At 71.7% G+C, this 14,954-nt stretch overlaps 5 protein-coding genes across 5 annotated transcripts in view; 2 read left to right on the forward strand and 3 right to left on the reverse strand.

The window, feature by feature from the left end:
- The window catches only part of AURANDRAFT_65539 (hypothetical protein), a gene marked incomplete at both ends in the record, with an annotated part of 3,120 nt that extends 2,892 nt beyond the window's left edge, over window positions 1–228 (reverse strand). Inside the window, one exon of the mRNA XM_009040534.1 lies at window positions 31–228. Coding sequence (XP_009038782.1) covers window positions 31–228 — 198 coding nt within the window. The remainder of the gene's footprint in view (window positions 1–30) is intronic.
- Window positions 229–600: 372 nt separating this feature from the next.
- On the forward strand, window positions 601–4,457 carry AURANDRAFT_71973 (hypothetical protein; the record flags this gene model as incomplete). The annotated part of the gene is made up of 3 exons (XM_009040448.1): window positions 601–2,000; window positions 2,997–3,140; window positions 3,172–4,457. The coding sequence occupies 3 exons, from the start codon at window positions 601–603 to the stop codon at window positions 4,445–4,447; spliced, it is 2,820 nt and encodes a 939-aa protein (XP_009038696.1).
- Window positions 4,458–5,130: 673 nt separating this feature from the next.
- Window positions 5,131–7,612, reverse strand: AURANDRAFT_65541 (hypothetical protein; the record flags this gene model as incomplete). Its single annotated transcript, XM_009040533.1, has 2 exons — window positions 5,131–5,184; window positions 6,926–7,612. 2 exons carry the CDS (start codon window positions 7,610–7,612, stop codon window positions 5,131–5,133), a joined length of 741 nt encoding a protein of 246 aa, XP_009038781.1.
- Window positions 7,613–7,979: 367 nt separating this feature from the next.
- Window positions 7,980–8,684, forward strand: AURANDRAFT_5168 (hypothetical protein; the record flags this gene model as incomplete). The annotated part of the gene is made up of 1 exon (XM_009040401.1): window positions 7,980–8,684. A coding segment is annotated over one exon (705 nt), but the record flags the coding sequence as incomplete, so codon positions are not given.
- Window positions 8,685–9,490: 806 nt separating this feature from the next.
- Window positions 9,491–14,193, reverse strand: AURANDRAFT_65542 (hypothetical protein; the record flags this gene model as incomplete). Its single annotated transcript, XM_009040532.1, has 2 exons — window positions 9,491–10,595; window positions 10,901–14,193. The coding sequence occupies 2 exons, from the start codon at window positions 14,191–14,193 to the stop codon at window positions 9,491–9,493; spliced, it is 4,398 nt and encodes a 1,465-aa protein (XP_009038780.1).
- Between the last annotated feature and the right edge of the window lie 761 nt (window positions 14,194–14,954).

Consider the following 14,954-nt stretch of genomic DNA (forward strand, 5'->3'; position numbering starts at 1 on the left):
CTGCGCGCTCGCCGGGTCGCCGGCGTTGACGACCCACTCGTCCTCCGAGCGGAACCAGCCGCCGCCGTGCTCCGCGGTCTGCCGGAAGACGAGCTCCCACTGGCCCGGGGGCAGGCTAACCGGCGCCACCGTGGGCGACACCGTGGGCGCCGTCGTGGGCGAAGTCGTCGGACTGGCGGCGACGCCGACGGCCGCCGCGGCGAGCAGCGCGGCGAGCATCTCGCGCATCGTAGACCGGGCCTGCGCGGGGGTTGATGGTCTTCGAGTCGCCAAGAGAACGATCTCCCCAGCATGGGCGCGACCTCGCCATCGCGCGCAGCGCCGCCTCGACGCAGGTCCGAGTCGTCGAACACCGTCTCCAAGAACGTTTCGCTCGGTCGGGCCCGTCGGGGGCGATTTGAAGCGCTCCGTCGACTCTCCGGTCCGTGGCGACGACGAACGCCCCCGCGAGCGACCCGCCCCCCTCAAAACGAACTCGATGACACCGGGCGTCACGCGCAGACGGCAATGAGCAATTTCACATGGAGCCATCCGAGATTGGCGACTCGAGACGCGAACGGCGTCACCAAAAGCTCGGGTCCACTTTGCGCGCCGCCCATGATGCGCATGCTGCCCAGTGTGTTGCTCGTCGCCTGCGTCGCGGCCCGGCGCCGGCCCGTGGCGGTGCCGCGGCTGGGCACCCACCCGACGTCGGCGAACTGCACGCTCCACCGCGTCTCCCAGAACCTCGACCACTTCGACTTCACAACGAACGCCACCTTCGAGCAGCGCGTCTTCGTGCACGCGGACCACTGGTCGCCCGGCGGGCCCATCTTCGTCTACTGCGGCAACGAGGACGACGTCACGCTCTACGTCAACGCGACGGGGCTGATGTGGGAGCACGCGGCGGCCTTCGGCGCGATGCTCGTCTTCGTCGAGCACCGCTACTACGGCGAGACGCTGCCCTTCGGCGCCGCGTCCTTCGAGCCGGGGCGCCTCCGCTACCTGTCGCACGAGCAGGCGCTCGCGGACCTCGTGAACGCGCTGCGGCGGATCAAGGCGACGTACGGCGCGGAAAACGCCAAGACCGTCGCCTTCGGCGGTTCCTACGGCGGCATGCTCGCGGCGTGGCTGCGCATGAAGTACCCCGCGGCCGTCGTCGGCGCCGTCGCCGCGAGCGCGCCAATTTTAGCGTTCGACGGCGACGGCTTCGACGGCGAGGCCTACTGGGAGGTCGTGACGCGCGACGCGACGGCGGCCGCGGGCGCGGCGCCCGCGTGCGCGGCGAACGTCCGCGAGGCCTTCTCCGCGCTCTTCCGCGCGGACCGCGACGACCTCTCGCGGATCTTCCGGACCTGCGGGCCCGTGGCCGACCGGTCGCGCCTCGCGCTGCTCGCGCTCTTCGCGTTCGACACGATGGCCATGGGCAACTACCCCTACGAGAGCACGTACCTCACGCACGGCGAGGTGGCGCTGCCCGCGTTCCCCGTGCGGGCCGCCTGCGAGCACCTCGCGGGCCCGCTCGACGGCGACGAGGCCCTGCTCGCGGCGCTCGCCGCGGCGGCGGGCGTGTTCTACAACGCGAGCGGGGCCTTGGCGTGCAACGAGCTCCCCGCGGACGTCGAGGAGGACGGCATCTGGGACTGGCAGTACTGCACGGAGACGCTGCCCCAGGAGACCTACTTCCCGCGCGACGGCGTGCGCGACATGTTCTGGCCCGCGCCGGCGAACGACTCCTGGGTCGACGCGCACTGCGAGGCCAAGTACGGCGTCGCGCCGCGGCGCCGCTGGATCGCCGACTCCTACGGCGGCCGCGCGGGCGTCGCCGCGGCGACGAACATCGTCTTCTCCAACGGCGCGCTCGACCCCTGGAGCGCCGGCGGCGTCGCCGACGCCGCCGGCGGCGCCACGGAGACCGTCCGCATCGACCTCGGCGCGCACCACCTCGACCTCATGTTCGCCCACCCCGACGACCCGCCCTGCGTCGTCGCCGCGCGCGCCGCGGAGCTCGCCGCGGTCCGGTCCTGGCTCGCCTAAAGAAAGAGACCTAACGCCGTCACCCCGGTCCGGCCTGGCTCGCCTAAGGGAAATAGGCTTAGCCCCGGCTCAGTTGACGTCCAGGGGCCGGAGGGGCGTCATCTTCGCGTCGCCCTTGCCCGCCGGGTTCGCCGGGTCCCAGGGCTCGTAGCCCTTGACGCGCGCGAACTCGCCGCCGCCGTCGCCGGCCTCGGAGCCCGGCTGCTTGTAGTAGCCGTCGGGCTCGTCCCACGCCTTGTGGAGGTTGCCGATCTTGTAGCCCCGGTTCTTGAGCTGCGTCGGGTTGTACATGAGGCCGTGGACGTAGTCCGTCTTGCCGATGTGGTGCGCGTAGGGCCCGTCGTCGTGCTTGTCGATCTGGGCGATCTCCGCGATCTTCCGCTCGAGGTACAGCTCCTGCTTGTGGCCCGGCTCGTCGGTCATGTGGCAGAGCCAGCCGTGCCACGACGGCGGCACCATCGCCGCGTCGTAGTTCCACAGATCCTTGTACTCGACCCAGCGGTGCTGGCCGTGCTTCTCGTTCATGTCCTCGTAGTACTTGTTCCCCAGGTGGTCCTCGCCGATGAACTCGCCGAACTTGACCGTGCCCATGGCGAAGCACCGGTCGAACGCGCCCCGCCAACCGAACCGCTCAATCGCGAGCTTCCACCGCGGGAAAATCGACGCCATGGCGGCGCGGGGGGTCTCTACAGGCGCGGCGCGGCGTCCGGAGGGTCCGGGGCGCTCGGGGCGGTCCGGGGTGGTCGGGCGAGCTGCGTGGACTAAATCGGGCGGCCCACCTCGATCGACTTGCGAGCGGCAACATCGGCTTTGTCTGGGCGAAGCACTTGAGGCATGGGCGTGACCGCAGTCGCGCTGCTGCTGGGGGTAGCCCTGTCCCTCCAGCCACCACACAAAACCCCTCCGATGACCACCGCCCGTTCCGTCCTAGAAAACCCAGCATTAACAGACGCGCGCGTCCCCGACCGCGTCTGGGCTAGCGAGCTCTTCGACTCCCTCAAGAAGAACGACCACCAGCGCACGCTGTCGACCTACGCCGAGGCGCGGAGCGCGCGGGCGCGCCTGAACGTGCACTGCTACAACGGCATCCTCCACGTGCTCGCGGACCGGGGCCTCAACGGCGAGTGCGAGGAGGTCGTGGCCGACATGCGGCAGGAACCGCGTCGGCGTCAACGAGGCGAGCTACACGGCGCTCGCGCGGAGCCACGTCGCCGCCGGGGCCCTCGACGACGCGCTGGACGTCGTCGCGACGCGCCTCGAGGACGCGTCGCCGAAGCTGCGGACCTACGCGCCGCTCGTCGCCGCGCTCTGCGCCGCGGACCGCGTCCGCGACGCGCGGACCGTGTGGGCGGCCATGGCCGCGGGGGGCGTCGCGCCGACGGACGAGTTGTACGTCGCGCTGTTGGAGGCGCTCGCTAGGAGCGGCGACGCCGCGGGCTGCGCGGCCTGCCTGCGGGAGCGCGCGGCCGCGGACGACGCGGGCCTCGCGGCGGCCCATCTGACCCGCGTCTCCGCGGCGCTCCGCTCCCTCCCCGACGCGACCTGCGAGGCGACGACCGTCGACGACGACGGCACGTGCCGCGTGTCCGGCCGGACGCTGCCCACGGGCGGTCTCGACGGGCGCGAGCGCGCGCAGTTCCGCGAGCGGTTACTAGACGTGGCCAACGCGACGTCGGAGCGCGACCGCCGGGAGCTCGCGGCCTTTGGTGCGTGGCTCGAGGACCACCCCTACGCCTTCACGGCCGTGCTCGACGGGCCGAACGTCGCCTACCTGAACCAGAACTTCGAGCACGGCAAGTTCCGCGTGCGGCAGCTGCAGGCCGTCGCGGGCCACCTGGAAGCCGCGGGCCACGTCGTGCTCGTCGTCCTCCCGGCCAAGTACTGCGAGGCCGTCGTCCCGAACCACAGCAAGCGCCGGCCGCGGGCCGCGGCCCGCGACGAGCCGGGGGGCACGCCGCTCCAGGAGCTCGAGGACTCCGAGCTCGCGGCGATCAAAGCCTGGGCGGAACGGGGCGCGTTGTACGTGGTGCCCCGGGGCTGCCACGACGATTTGTACTGGATGCTCGCGACGGTGTCGCGCGACCAGCCCCTCGCCGTGAGCAACGACAAGACGCGCGACCACTGGCCGAAGTTGATCGGCGAGGCGCAGTACCGGCGCTGGGCGACGCGGTCCGTCGTCAACTTCGGCCTCGGCTACGCGGAGCCCGACGACGCCGGCGACGAGCCCCCGCCGGACGTGCGCCTCGACCTGCCCAAAGCCTACGCGGCGCGCATCCACGAGGCGCGGCTCCCCGGCGGCCGGGTCTCGTTCCACGTGCCGGACCGCGACGACGGCGGCGCCTGGCTCCTCGCGACGCTCCCGGCGGCCGATGAGGAGGCCCGGCGTCCCGTCGTTTGGCCCTGGGACCGCTGGTACGAAAAACCATGCTAACCAAGGTTTTAGTAGGGGGCTCTCTGCGGGCCGATCAGAAGGGATTCGGAGACGCGAGGTGGAGCACGGGATCGTGTAAGCCCTTTTCCCGCGTCACGCGAGTGACCCCTACGAAAAAAGCTTGCATTTCGCTGGCTTTCAGATTCGGGAATCCGGGAACATGCCACCAGAAAACCTGAAGCATGACACGTTCGAATGCTTGCGACAGATCAACGACGTGGTAACCGAGAGCACACAGACCCGTGATCATCGCGCGCTTCTCGCAAACAGGAATGTGAAAATCTTCCGGTTCGTCTCCGTAGTTGCTGTAATATGGGCCGAGAGCTTCTTCGTCAATGGTTGCACACACAGGTACTGCCTCTGGATGACCCGAGTTCGCGTCTCGTTCTTTCTTCGCGTCGATCAGATTCAGTGCCGCGCGCAGGTACCGGTTCTTCATCATCGTTCTCAGCCGCCCTATCTCCTCTCGTTGGCGCGAGACGAGAGCGTCTCTATCGTGGTGGAGCACCACGCTGAGCGCTTGGCGCGACCTCCCGTCCAAGCTCATGCTGCCGATTTCAGGGCCGCCGGGTTCAACTGCAAAACACCAACCACGCGATGCGCCGGGGAGGAGACGCGGTGCGGCGCGGTCGCAGCGAGGTAATGAGCGGTAACGAGTGCGGCGCGCAGCGGTGTGAAAGCGATCAGCTCGGCTTCGGCTTCTGCACGGCCAGGAGCACCGCGCCGACCACCACCACCTGCAGCGCGGCGGCGCCGAGCGCGCGAAAGATGAGGCGCTGTTCGATGGACCGCGATGCGCGAGCGCCGAGGTTGCTCAGCATCAATGGGAGCCCCAGGTGCTGCCCATTGACTGATCGTTCATCTTGAAGATCAACTAAAAAGTCGAGCTCAAGCATGGTGCCCCCTCGCATAGTTTGAACGCGAACAATGCCCGCGTCGTGCGTCTCTCGCATAGTTTGAAAGCGAACGATGCCCGCGTCGTGCGTGACGATCCAGGTGGGCCAGTGCGGCAACCAGCTCGGCGCGAAGCTGCTGGACCGCCTGGCGCGCGACTTCGCCGACGAGGCCGAGGCCGACTACTTCTTCCGCGCCCCCGCGGACGCGAAGCACCCCCACCGCGTCGCGCGGAGCGTGCTCGTCGACACGGAGCCGCGGGCCCTCGGCGCGGCGCGCGGCGGCGCGCGCAAGGGCCGGCGCTGGGCCTACGGCGGGCGCAGCCGCGTCTGCTGCGACGCGGGGCTCCGGGGGTGCGCGAACAACTGGGCGCGCGGCTTCTCCGCGCCCGAGGAGGAGGTCGCGCGCGCGGGCGACGCGCTGCGCCGCGAGGCCGAGCGCTGCGACGCGCTCGACGCGCTCTTCTTCGTCGGCTCCGGCGGCGGCGGCACGGGCAGCGGGTTGGGGTGCGCCTTAGCAACTCACGCGGCCGACGCGTACCCGCGGACGCGCGCCTTGCACGGCGTCGTGCTCCCGGACCGCGAGGGCGACGTCGCCGTCGGCTCCTGCAACTCCCTGCTGACTTTGGCGCACCTCGGCGCGGACGGCGCGTGCCGCGGCGGCGGCTGCGTCCTGCTCTCGAACGACGTCGCGCGGACGGTCGCCGAGGAGGCGCTCCGGGCCGAGCGGCCGACGCTCGACACGCTCAACGGCGTCTTCGCCCACCAGCTCTGCGGGGCGCTCCTGCCCGGCCGACGGCCCGGCGCGCCCCTGAAGCGGTCGACGCTCGCGAGCTCGCTGCGGCACCTGTGCTTCCACCCGTCGTACCGGTTCCTGACAACGGCGGCCGCGCCGCTCTACGCGACGGCCGAGAGCCGGGCCTTCGACGCGAACACGTGGCCGGGCGTCGTCCGCGAGCTCCGGCGGCGCGCGCGGCCGCCCGCGCCGCCGCCGCCGCCGGCGCCCCGGGCCGCGTGGGCCGACGACGACTCGACGCCGCGCGAGCGGGCGAAGCGGCGCGCCGCGCCGCCGCCGGAGGTCCGCGTGGCGACCCTGGCCCACGTGCTCTCGCTCCGCGGCGGCGACGCGGCCGGCGGCGACGCGGCCGACGCCGCGGACCGCGCCTTCGGCGACGCCGCGCACGTCTTCGCGCCCTGGGGCCCCGCGGCGCCGTCGAAGGTCGTCGTCTCCGCGCCGCGGTCCGCGTCGCTGCCGCGGTCCGCGACGCTCCTCTCGAACTCGACGGCGTGCGTGCCCCACCTCGCGCACCTCGAGCGCCGCGTATCCGCGATGCTCGACGCCCGCGCGTACGTCCACCACTACGAGCGGTACGGCGTCGGCCTCGCCGACCTCGAGGCGTCCCTCGACCGCGTCCGCGGCCACCTCGCCGACTACCGCGCGCTCGACGAGTAAGGAGCTTACAGTGGGTGGAATTTGCTGTGCACAGGGGAGCGCGAACGCGGAGACTCACTGTGACGTAGCCCTAGACCAAACGATTTGCATGCCCCTACTTTAAGCGAAGTAGCATTCGGCGATCTCGCGCACGTAGCCGTTGGCCATGTACTCGGCGATCTCGCGCTTGTAGCGGGCGGCGCGGCGCTCGTAGCGGTCCGGGGCACACGCGGCGCGGCGCTCCCACTTGCGGCGCTCCTCCGGCGGCGCCTTCGGGAACATGGCCGTGAGGATCTCCTTGATCTCGGCCACGGGCTCGCCCGGGTGCTTCTTGTGGAGCTCGCGGAAGTGCTCGCCCATGAAGTACTGCAGCGCGCTCTTCGGCGGTGCGCGCTCAATCGCGTAGGTCCATTCCTCTTCGCGGCCGCGGACCAATGTCACACCCATCTCCCGCGCGACGGCCCGCATCGTGTGGGCTATAGTGTATCTCGGCGGCCCCGGCCCCTCGGAAATTGTGAAATCCCAACGCAGGAGGCCGCTCGCGTGGAAGTCCGCAAGGTACTTGCGGCACGCAATCTTTGGGTCCATCCACTCGCGCTTGCGCTTGCGCTTGTGACGGGAAGGCGACCGGCCGAAGATGGGCCGCAGGTCGCAGGTCGGCGCGGGCGCGCCGAAGATGGGTGCACCGTCGATGTCCTGCGCCGCCACGGCATCGCGGAGCCACGCGGACTCGTGCTGCGCCCAGGGCGGGACGAGGTCACGCTTGTGGTGCGGCAGGAGCGGCCGGCGATGGAGCGACTCGTCGTCGTCGTCGTAGTCGCTCATGGGGTACGAGTCCATAATATTATTAGGTCTGCACCCGACGACGGCTCGGGCGGCGTCTCGCGAATCTCACGGATGGTTCTTCGCGCTCGAGCCCGCCACAGCCAACAAGCCAAGAATCACGATGCGGGGCGTTCTCGGGCTGCGGCTGCCCGCGCGGGCCGCCGGAACGATGCGTGCCACACTCGAGCGTCTGCGCGCGACGACTGCCCTGCGGCGCTTCGCGCGCAGCGCCACGATCACCGTGGACCTCAACTACCAGGAGCCCCACGCGACGCTGGCGACGGGCCGCTACATCAACCAGGAGGACAAGGGCGACGTCGTCGACACCTTCGAGGCGCGGTCCTGCGCCATGCGCGACGGCCGCGCGCTCGAGGAGCCCGCGACGCTCGAGTCCATGGGCTTCGCGCTCGAGGTCCACCCGACGGCCGTCGGGGACTTCCGCGACGACGGCGAGGTCGTGGCCGCGTACTACGATGAGATGCGCGACCTCGTGAAGCGCGCGTCGGGCGCGTCGCGCGTCTTCGTCTTCGACCACACGATCCGCGAGTCCGGCAACACGAATCTGAACGCGGCCGCGGGCGGCGCCGCGGCGCCCGTGCCGCGCGTGCACTGCGACTACACGCACGACGGCGCGCCGCGGCGCCTGCTCCAGCTCGGCGACGCGGGCATCTTCAGCCACCTCAAGGGCCGCGACCTCAGTGCCGACGAGGTCGCGGCGCTCGCGGCCGGCCGCTTCGCGTTCATCAACGTCTGGCGGTCCATCGACGCCGACCGCCCCGTGGCCCGGAACCCGCTCGCGGTCTGCGACGAGAACTCCATCGACGACGACGACAAGTTCCTCTACGAGCTGCGCTTCCCGGACCGCACGGGCGAGAACTACAGCCTGAAGCACAGCGACGCGCACGCCTGGTACTACTACCCCGACATGACCGCGGACGAGTGCCTCGTCTTCAAGGTCTTCGACAAGAAGCCCGACGGCCCGCGCTTCGTCTTCCACACGGCCTTCGACGACCCCCGGACGACGGATGCGAGCCCGCCGCGGAAGTCCATCGAGATCCGGACCATCGCGTTCTACGACGACAAGCCCACGTTCTTCGACATGAGGCACAGCAACAACGCCGCGCGCGTGCGCCTCTGGCTCCGCCTCGTCGACCCCGACATCGCCAACAACGTCGCGTCGACGTGGGTCACCTACGACGACCTCCAGTCCGAGGACTACGCGAAGGTCAACCCGCTGAAAAAGTGCCCCGCGCTTGTCCGCGGAGACGGCGGCACGGTCTTCGAGTCCGACGTGATCCTCAAGTACCTCGAGGACAAGTACGGACGCAACGACGCGATGACGCCCGCCACGCCCGAGGACCGCCAGCTCATGAACCTCATGATCCGCTGCCACGATTTATACATAGCGTCGCCGAACTGCACGGCCGAGGGCTTCTCCCACTCCCAGGGCGCCATGTACCTGTCGGCGGCGTGGCACGGCGCGCGGCGGTCCGTCGACGTCGCGAGCCGCGAGGCGAAGATCGCGGAGATCTGGAAGCAGCTCGCCTGGCTCGAGGCCAACGCCGCGGGGCCGTTCCTCGTCGGCGCCGACCCGTCGCTCGCGGACCTCACGTGGTTCCCGACGTGCGTCTTCATGGAGTTCATGCTGCCGCGCGTCTTCGCCTGGGCCGACCCCTTCGACGGCGCCGGGCCGACGCCCTTCCCGAAGCTCGCGGCGTGGTACGCGCGGTGCCGCGCGGTCGGCGCGTTCGAGGAGACGCGGGCCGAGATCTGGGACTACTGGGTCGACATGGAGCACAAGGGCCAGTTCGAGCCCATCAAGGCGGAGCTCGCGGCGAACCCGGACCGCAAGTGGACCTACCCCTAGGCGTCGTCGGGTTACGCCCCCCCCCCCTAGAGCTCGATGGCGTCCTCCGCGGACGGCGGCGCGGCCGGCTTGGGCTTCTCGGCCGCGAAGGGCGACGCGCGGAGCGCCGTGCCGGCGCCCGTCGCCGCGTCGAAGACGAAGAGGTTGTTCGTCGGCGCGCCCTTGCCCGAGACGGCCTTGACGACCTCCTGGCCGAGGATGCCGCCGACGACGGCCGCGACGGGCGCGATGGGCGCCGCCGCCGCGACGAACGCGCGCGCGAGGTCGCCCTCGCTCGCCGCGCCCGCGAGGCCCCGGTCCGCGAGGGCCCGGGCGGCGAAGGCCGCGAACGCGGACCCGTCGCCCGTCTTCCGCTTCTTCGCGTCGCCCTCGACCGACTTGGACGCCCAAAAGAGCGCGTCGAGGCGGTCGAAGAGGAACTGGAGCGGCGGCTGCTTGCCCCGGGGGGGCGTCACGTCGGCCCAGGCCACGGACCGCATGTCGTCGTAGGAGCAGTAGCGCGCCGTCGTCGGCTCCGAGACCTTGAGCTTCTCGCCGCTGCCCGTCTCGACGACGTACGCGTGTTCGGGCCCGAGGTCGAGGAACGCGACGGCGCCGTCGCCGCCGCAGCGCACGGCGAGGAAGACGGCGCCGGCGTCGCGGCACGCGGCGTCGACGCGCGCCGCGCAGTCGTCCATGCCGCCGCCGGACCGCGCCTCGACGACGACGACGCCGTGGCCCGCGACGAGCGCCGCGGCCCCGGCGGCCGTCGCCGCGGCGGCGAGGCCCCGGCCGTCGTGGCCCACGGCGGCGAAGGGGTTGAGCTCCGCGGCGGCGGCGGCCGACGCCTCGGCGACGTTCCGGCCCGCGTCGCCCGCGCCGAGGAAGAAGTTGCAGGCGAGCGCCGCGGGCGCGACGACGCCGTCGTCGGCGATGGTCGCCGAGAAGCCCGCGAGCACGAGGTTCTTGCAGAGCTCCACGTTGACCGAGGCGAAGCCGAGGAAGAGCACCTTCGTGCCGCCGATCTTCTTCTGCGCGTCCTTGCCCCAGAGGCGGATCTGCCGGTCGTAGATCGCGTTCCGCTCCGCGGCCGCGGCCTCGTCCTTGTCCGCGAAGTTCGTCATCTGCGCGACCTTCTCGAGGTCGGCCATGCTGCAGGCGCTTGGCGGTGGCGAGGCGCTTGGTGTGGTCAAGGCGCGCGCGAGAGCTGCTCGAATCAGCTCGAACGAGCGAAGTAACGAGCGTGACGTAGCGTGGTCGACGCCATGCCGTCGATGGCCGGCGCGCAACGGCGACTCGGATGGACGCGTCCGACACGATACACGACGGCGATGGACGCGTCCGGGCGTCCGAGAATAGTCGATGGAAGATGGCCGACGGCTAGAGCCGATGGCGAGCCGTGCTGAAGAAACAAACTTAGCACAGCCTAACAGGACCCCGTCTCGCGCGGATTTTACCGGGCGACCTGGACGCAGGCGGCCTTGTGCTTGGGCCAGTGGCCCCTCTGGCACTCGGCCGAGCAGTAGGAGACGTTCTTGCAGCGCGCGCAGCGCGACAGCTTCGCGCCGGCCTTGGGCCGGCCGCCGCAGGCGGCGCACCGGGGCCCCTCGCGCGAGCCGAGGGGCGGCGCGGCGGCGCCGAAGGCGCCGTCCGCGTCGATCGCGACGTCGCAGCGGCCGGCCAGCGACTTGACGTTGGACCGCGCGACGGCGTCGAGGCGCGCCTGGGCGTCCGCGGGGCTCCAGTTGTCCTCGCGGTTCGGCCCGGGCGCCGCGCAGGCGAGGGAGCCGTTCGCCGAGAGCGCCACGAAGGCGAAGGTGTTCTCCCAGAAGCCGCCCGGCCCGGCCGTCGAGAACTCGACGCGCGCGGGCCCCTTGGCGATGATCCGCGACACGCGGCAGTACGTGGGCAGGCCCATGTTCTCCGGCGGGCAGAAGCGCGCGCCGCCGACGACGGCGGGCGTCGCGCGCGCGGCCTCGGCCGGCGGCGGGTCCGCGACGACGGAGAGCTCGTAGAGGAACCGCTCGCCGAGGTCGTACCAGTACTTGAGCCGCGCCTCCCCGCCGCGGCCCGGCAGCACGTCGCTCAGCAGGACCCGCGTCGCGTCGACGACGACGCAGTCCGCGAAGAATGCGTCCGGGCACTCGGCCTCGAGGAAGAGCGCGTCCGCCGTCGCGACGTCGGGCGCGCCGTACGCAACTCGGGGGCGACCGACGAGGCTCGAGCCCTTGAGCCGCCGTGGCGCCCAGGGCTCGAAGAGGTAGGCGTGGCTCGCCCGCTCGAGGCCGAGCGCCGGACCCAGGATCTTGTCGTGCAGCACGCTGAGCGGCGCGTTCGCCGGCACGCCGGCGACGCGGCGCCAGACCCTCGGTTCGACGCCGACGAGCCTCACGTCGACGACGACGGCGCCCCGGGGCACGCCGGCGCCCTCGCGGTCCGCCTCGTGCTTCGCGAGGACCTGGGCGGCCGCGCGCGCGCGGCCCGGCGCGCCGTTGACGCCGCTCCCGCAGAACGTCTCGGCCTCGCCGTGGAGCCCGTCCTCCGCGTAGACGTACGTCGCCGCCGGCGCGCACGTCTCGTCGGCGACGACGGACAGGTTCACGTTCCCCCCGGCGAAGGGGATCGTGCCCGCCTCCAGCGCCCGCTGGAGATCGTCGTTGGACCAGGACTTGGCGACGCGGCGCCCGGACCAGAGCTCGCGGACGTCGACGCCCGCGGCGTCGAAGTCGTCGACGGCGAGGCGCGACGCGCCCACGAGCGGCGCGACGTGTTTGGGCGTCGCGGCGCCCCGGGGCTCCGCGTCCGCGGCGCGGCAGATCTGCGCCACCTGACTGAGGAGCCGCGCCGCGTGCTCCCCCGTCGTCGCGTTCCGCTCCCGGTGGCTTCGGAGCAGGTGCCGGGCGAAGCCCTCGACGGACGCGTCGCCGCAGTCCGTCGGGCGCCGCGACCCGAGGAGCGGCCTCCGCGTGCTCGGGTCCCAGACCGGCTCGAGCCAGGGCGCGGGCGCGTCGAGCGCGAGCGCGTGATCGTCGCCGCCCGAGGCCAGGTTCCGGTCGCTCCTCCGCTCCCGCGGGTCCGAGGAGACGCGGAACGCGGCCTCTAGCGGGCCGACCTCGAGCAGCGCGGCGAGGACGGCCCGCTCGAAGCAGTCGCCCGCGTCCTGGGGGCCGCAGCCGCCGAGATCCCCGCCCCGCGCGATCTCGTCGCGCTCGAAGGGCGTCGCGCGCCGCAGGTGGTGCACGAAGTCCGCGACGCCGAGCGCGAGCGCGGCGCGGGGCGCGTCGAGGAGGGCGAACATCGACGGCACGAAGTTCGGCGTGTCGAGCGCCGCCGCCAGCGCCGCCCAGTGCGACATGTCGTGGACCGCGCGCCCGAGGAACGCGAGCGTCGTCGCGTCGGCCGCCGGGTCGCCCGCGAGGCGCGCGAGGGCGTCGGCGAAGCCGCCCGCCCGGAGCGCGGCCCCGGCCGCGGCCCGCGCGCCGTCGCCGAGGAACGTCGCCGCCGCGACGAGGTCGGAGACGCGGCACGCGGCGTCGCGGCGCACGCACGCGACGACGTCCGGGCCGCGCGCGACGGCGCCCGCGGCGCTCCAGGCGCCCCGCGAGACGATGTCCGCCTGGTGCCGGCCGTGGAGCGTCTCGAGCTGCGCCTCCCACGTCCCCGCGTCGATTCCGAGCAACCCGAGCGCCGCGCGGAGCGCGTCCGCGATCGCCGCGGCGCCGTCCCACGCGTCGCCGAGCGCGTCGACGGCGAGCGGCGGCAGCTCCGCGCCCTCGACCTGCGGCCCGCCCAGCACGCGGTTGTCGTAGGCGCTGTGCTCGGGGTAGTGCGAGAGGAGCGGGACGACGGCGTTGAGCGCCTCGTGGCGCACGAGGATCAGGCCGCTCGACGCGAGGCGGAGGAGGTCCGGGATCGCGAGGCGCAGCTTGTAGCGCATGGGCGCGCAGCGGCGCCGGCAGAGCGACGGCTGCGCGAGGTCGGCCGCCTCCGCGAGTCGCCGAGCGGGCCCGAGGCACGCCGCCGCCTTGGCGACCTCGGCGGGGCCGCGCTCCCAGGAGCGCCGCGCGACGGTCCGCGCGATGTGGCAGCAGTAGTACAGGTAGAAGTCCGAGTTCACGACGCCGAGCGTCCCCGCGCGGCGCGCCGGCGCCTCCTCGGGCATCTTCAGCGTCGCGAGGAGCAGCCGCTCGAAGCCCGCGGCGGCGAGGCTCGAGACCCAGGTCGGCGAATCGTCGCGCGCGAGGAGCCGCGCGACCATCTCGAGGACGCACTCGTGGAAATCGCCGTCCGGCCTCTTCGCCATGCGCCCGAAGAGCTTGGTGAGCCCGAGGACGTCCTGCCCGTCGAGGCACGCGCGGAACTCGTCCACGAGCGCCGAGTGGCCGCTGGACGCGCCGCCCGTGGCCGCCGTCAGCTCCCGGTCGATGTCGCGCAGCGCCGCGGCGTCGTTCGACTGGCTCGCGCGCGTCATCCGCTGCAAGAGCGCCGCCATGTCCGGCCGGCGCAGAAGCGCGGGCCCGAGCCCGGGGATCTCGCCGAGCCGGGGCCCGAGCGCGTTCAGCTCGCGCGCCGAGAAGTTCGGCAGGCCCTCCTTGGCCACGTCGACGTTCTTGAGCCGCTCCATGGCCTCCGCGACGACGGCATCCTCGTCGTCCGCCGCGGCGCTCGCCGCGCTGAACTCCTTCGACCGCGCGTCGAACGCCGCGTCACGCGCCTTCTTCTCCGCCTTGCCGCGGTTCTTCTTGCCCATTTTCCTTTCACACTTGTGTTTTCAGGAGCGAGAGCTAAAGCAGATCGGGGTTAATTTTGACCCCTCGAGCTATGGGAGCTATTGGCACTTTTTTTTTTACTTTTTTTTTTCGATGCTCCTACGCGCCCCGGCGGACCCCCGGGGCACCAGGGGGTGGGGAAGGGCGCTGCGACGCGGCGGGTTGTCGAGGAACTCGCTTTAGCGCGCGTGCGACGGCCGCGTGTCGCGCCCGCGCGGGACCGCGCGGCGCATTACGACGGTCGGCGCGCGTTCGCCCCCCCCCCGCGCTCGCGCACGCCCCGGGCGGGTCCCCGGGGACCCCCTGGACCCTCCGCGGCTCGCGGCGCAAAAAAAAAAAAGTGAAAAAAAAAAGTGACCATAGCTCGGGGGGTCAAAATTAACCCCGGGTTGCTTTACAGTTGCCTTGACGCGTCTCTAAACGTAGGGGGCCCGGGGAGGAACCGCGGGAGTCGGAGTTTTCAGAGGCTACAGTTGCCCATAGCTTCGGAGGCCCATATGAATCTGGCTGCCTGCAACATCATCACGTTGTACTGTAGTGCTGCGCCCGCAGCCCCTCCGGATGGATGCCGACGTCGGGGCCGTCCTGGCGACCCCGTTTCATGGTACCGCCCAATGCTAGAGGCCTCGTCCTTACGCGCGCGCGCGGCATCACCTGTACTCGTTGCGCCACTTGAGGTGGCGCTGGAGGTCCGGGCTGTTGCGGCCCGCGTTCTTCTTCGGCGACGCCTTGGGCTCGGCCT

This window comes from Aureococcus anophagefferens, assembly GCF_000186865.1.
Source record: "Aureococcus anophagefferens unplaced genomic scaffold AURANscaffold_15, whole genome shotgun sequence".
Lineage (NCBI taxonomy): Eukaryota > Pelagophyceae > Pelagomonadales > Pelagomonadaceae > Aureococcus > Aureococcus anophagefferens.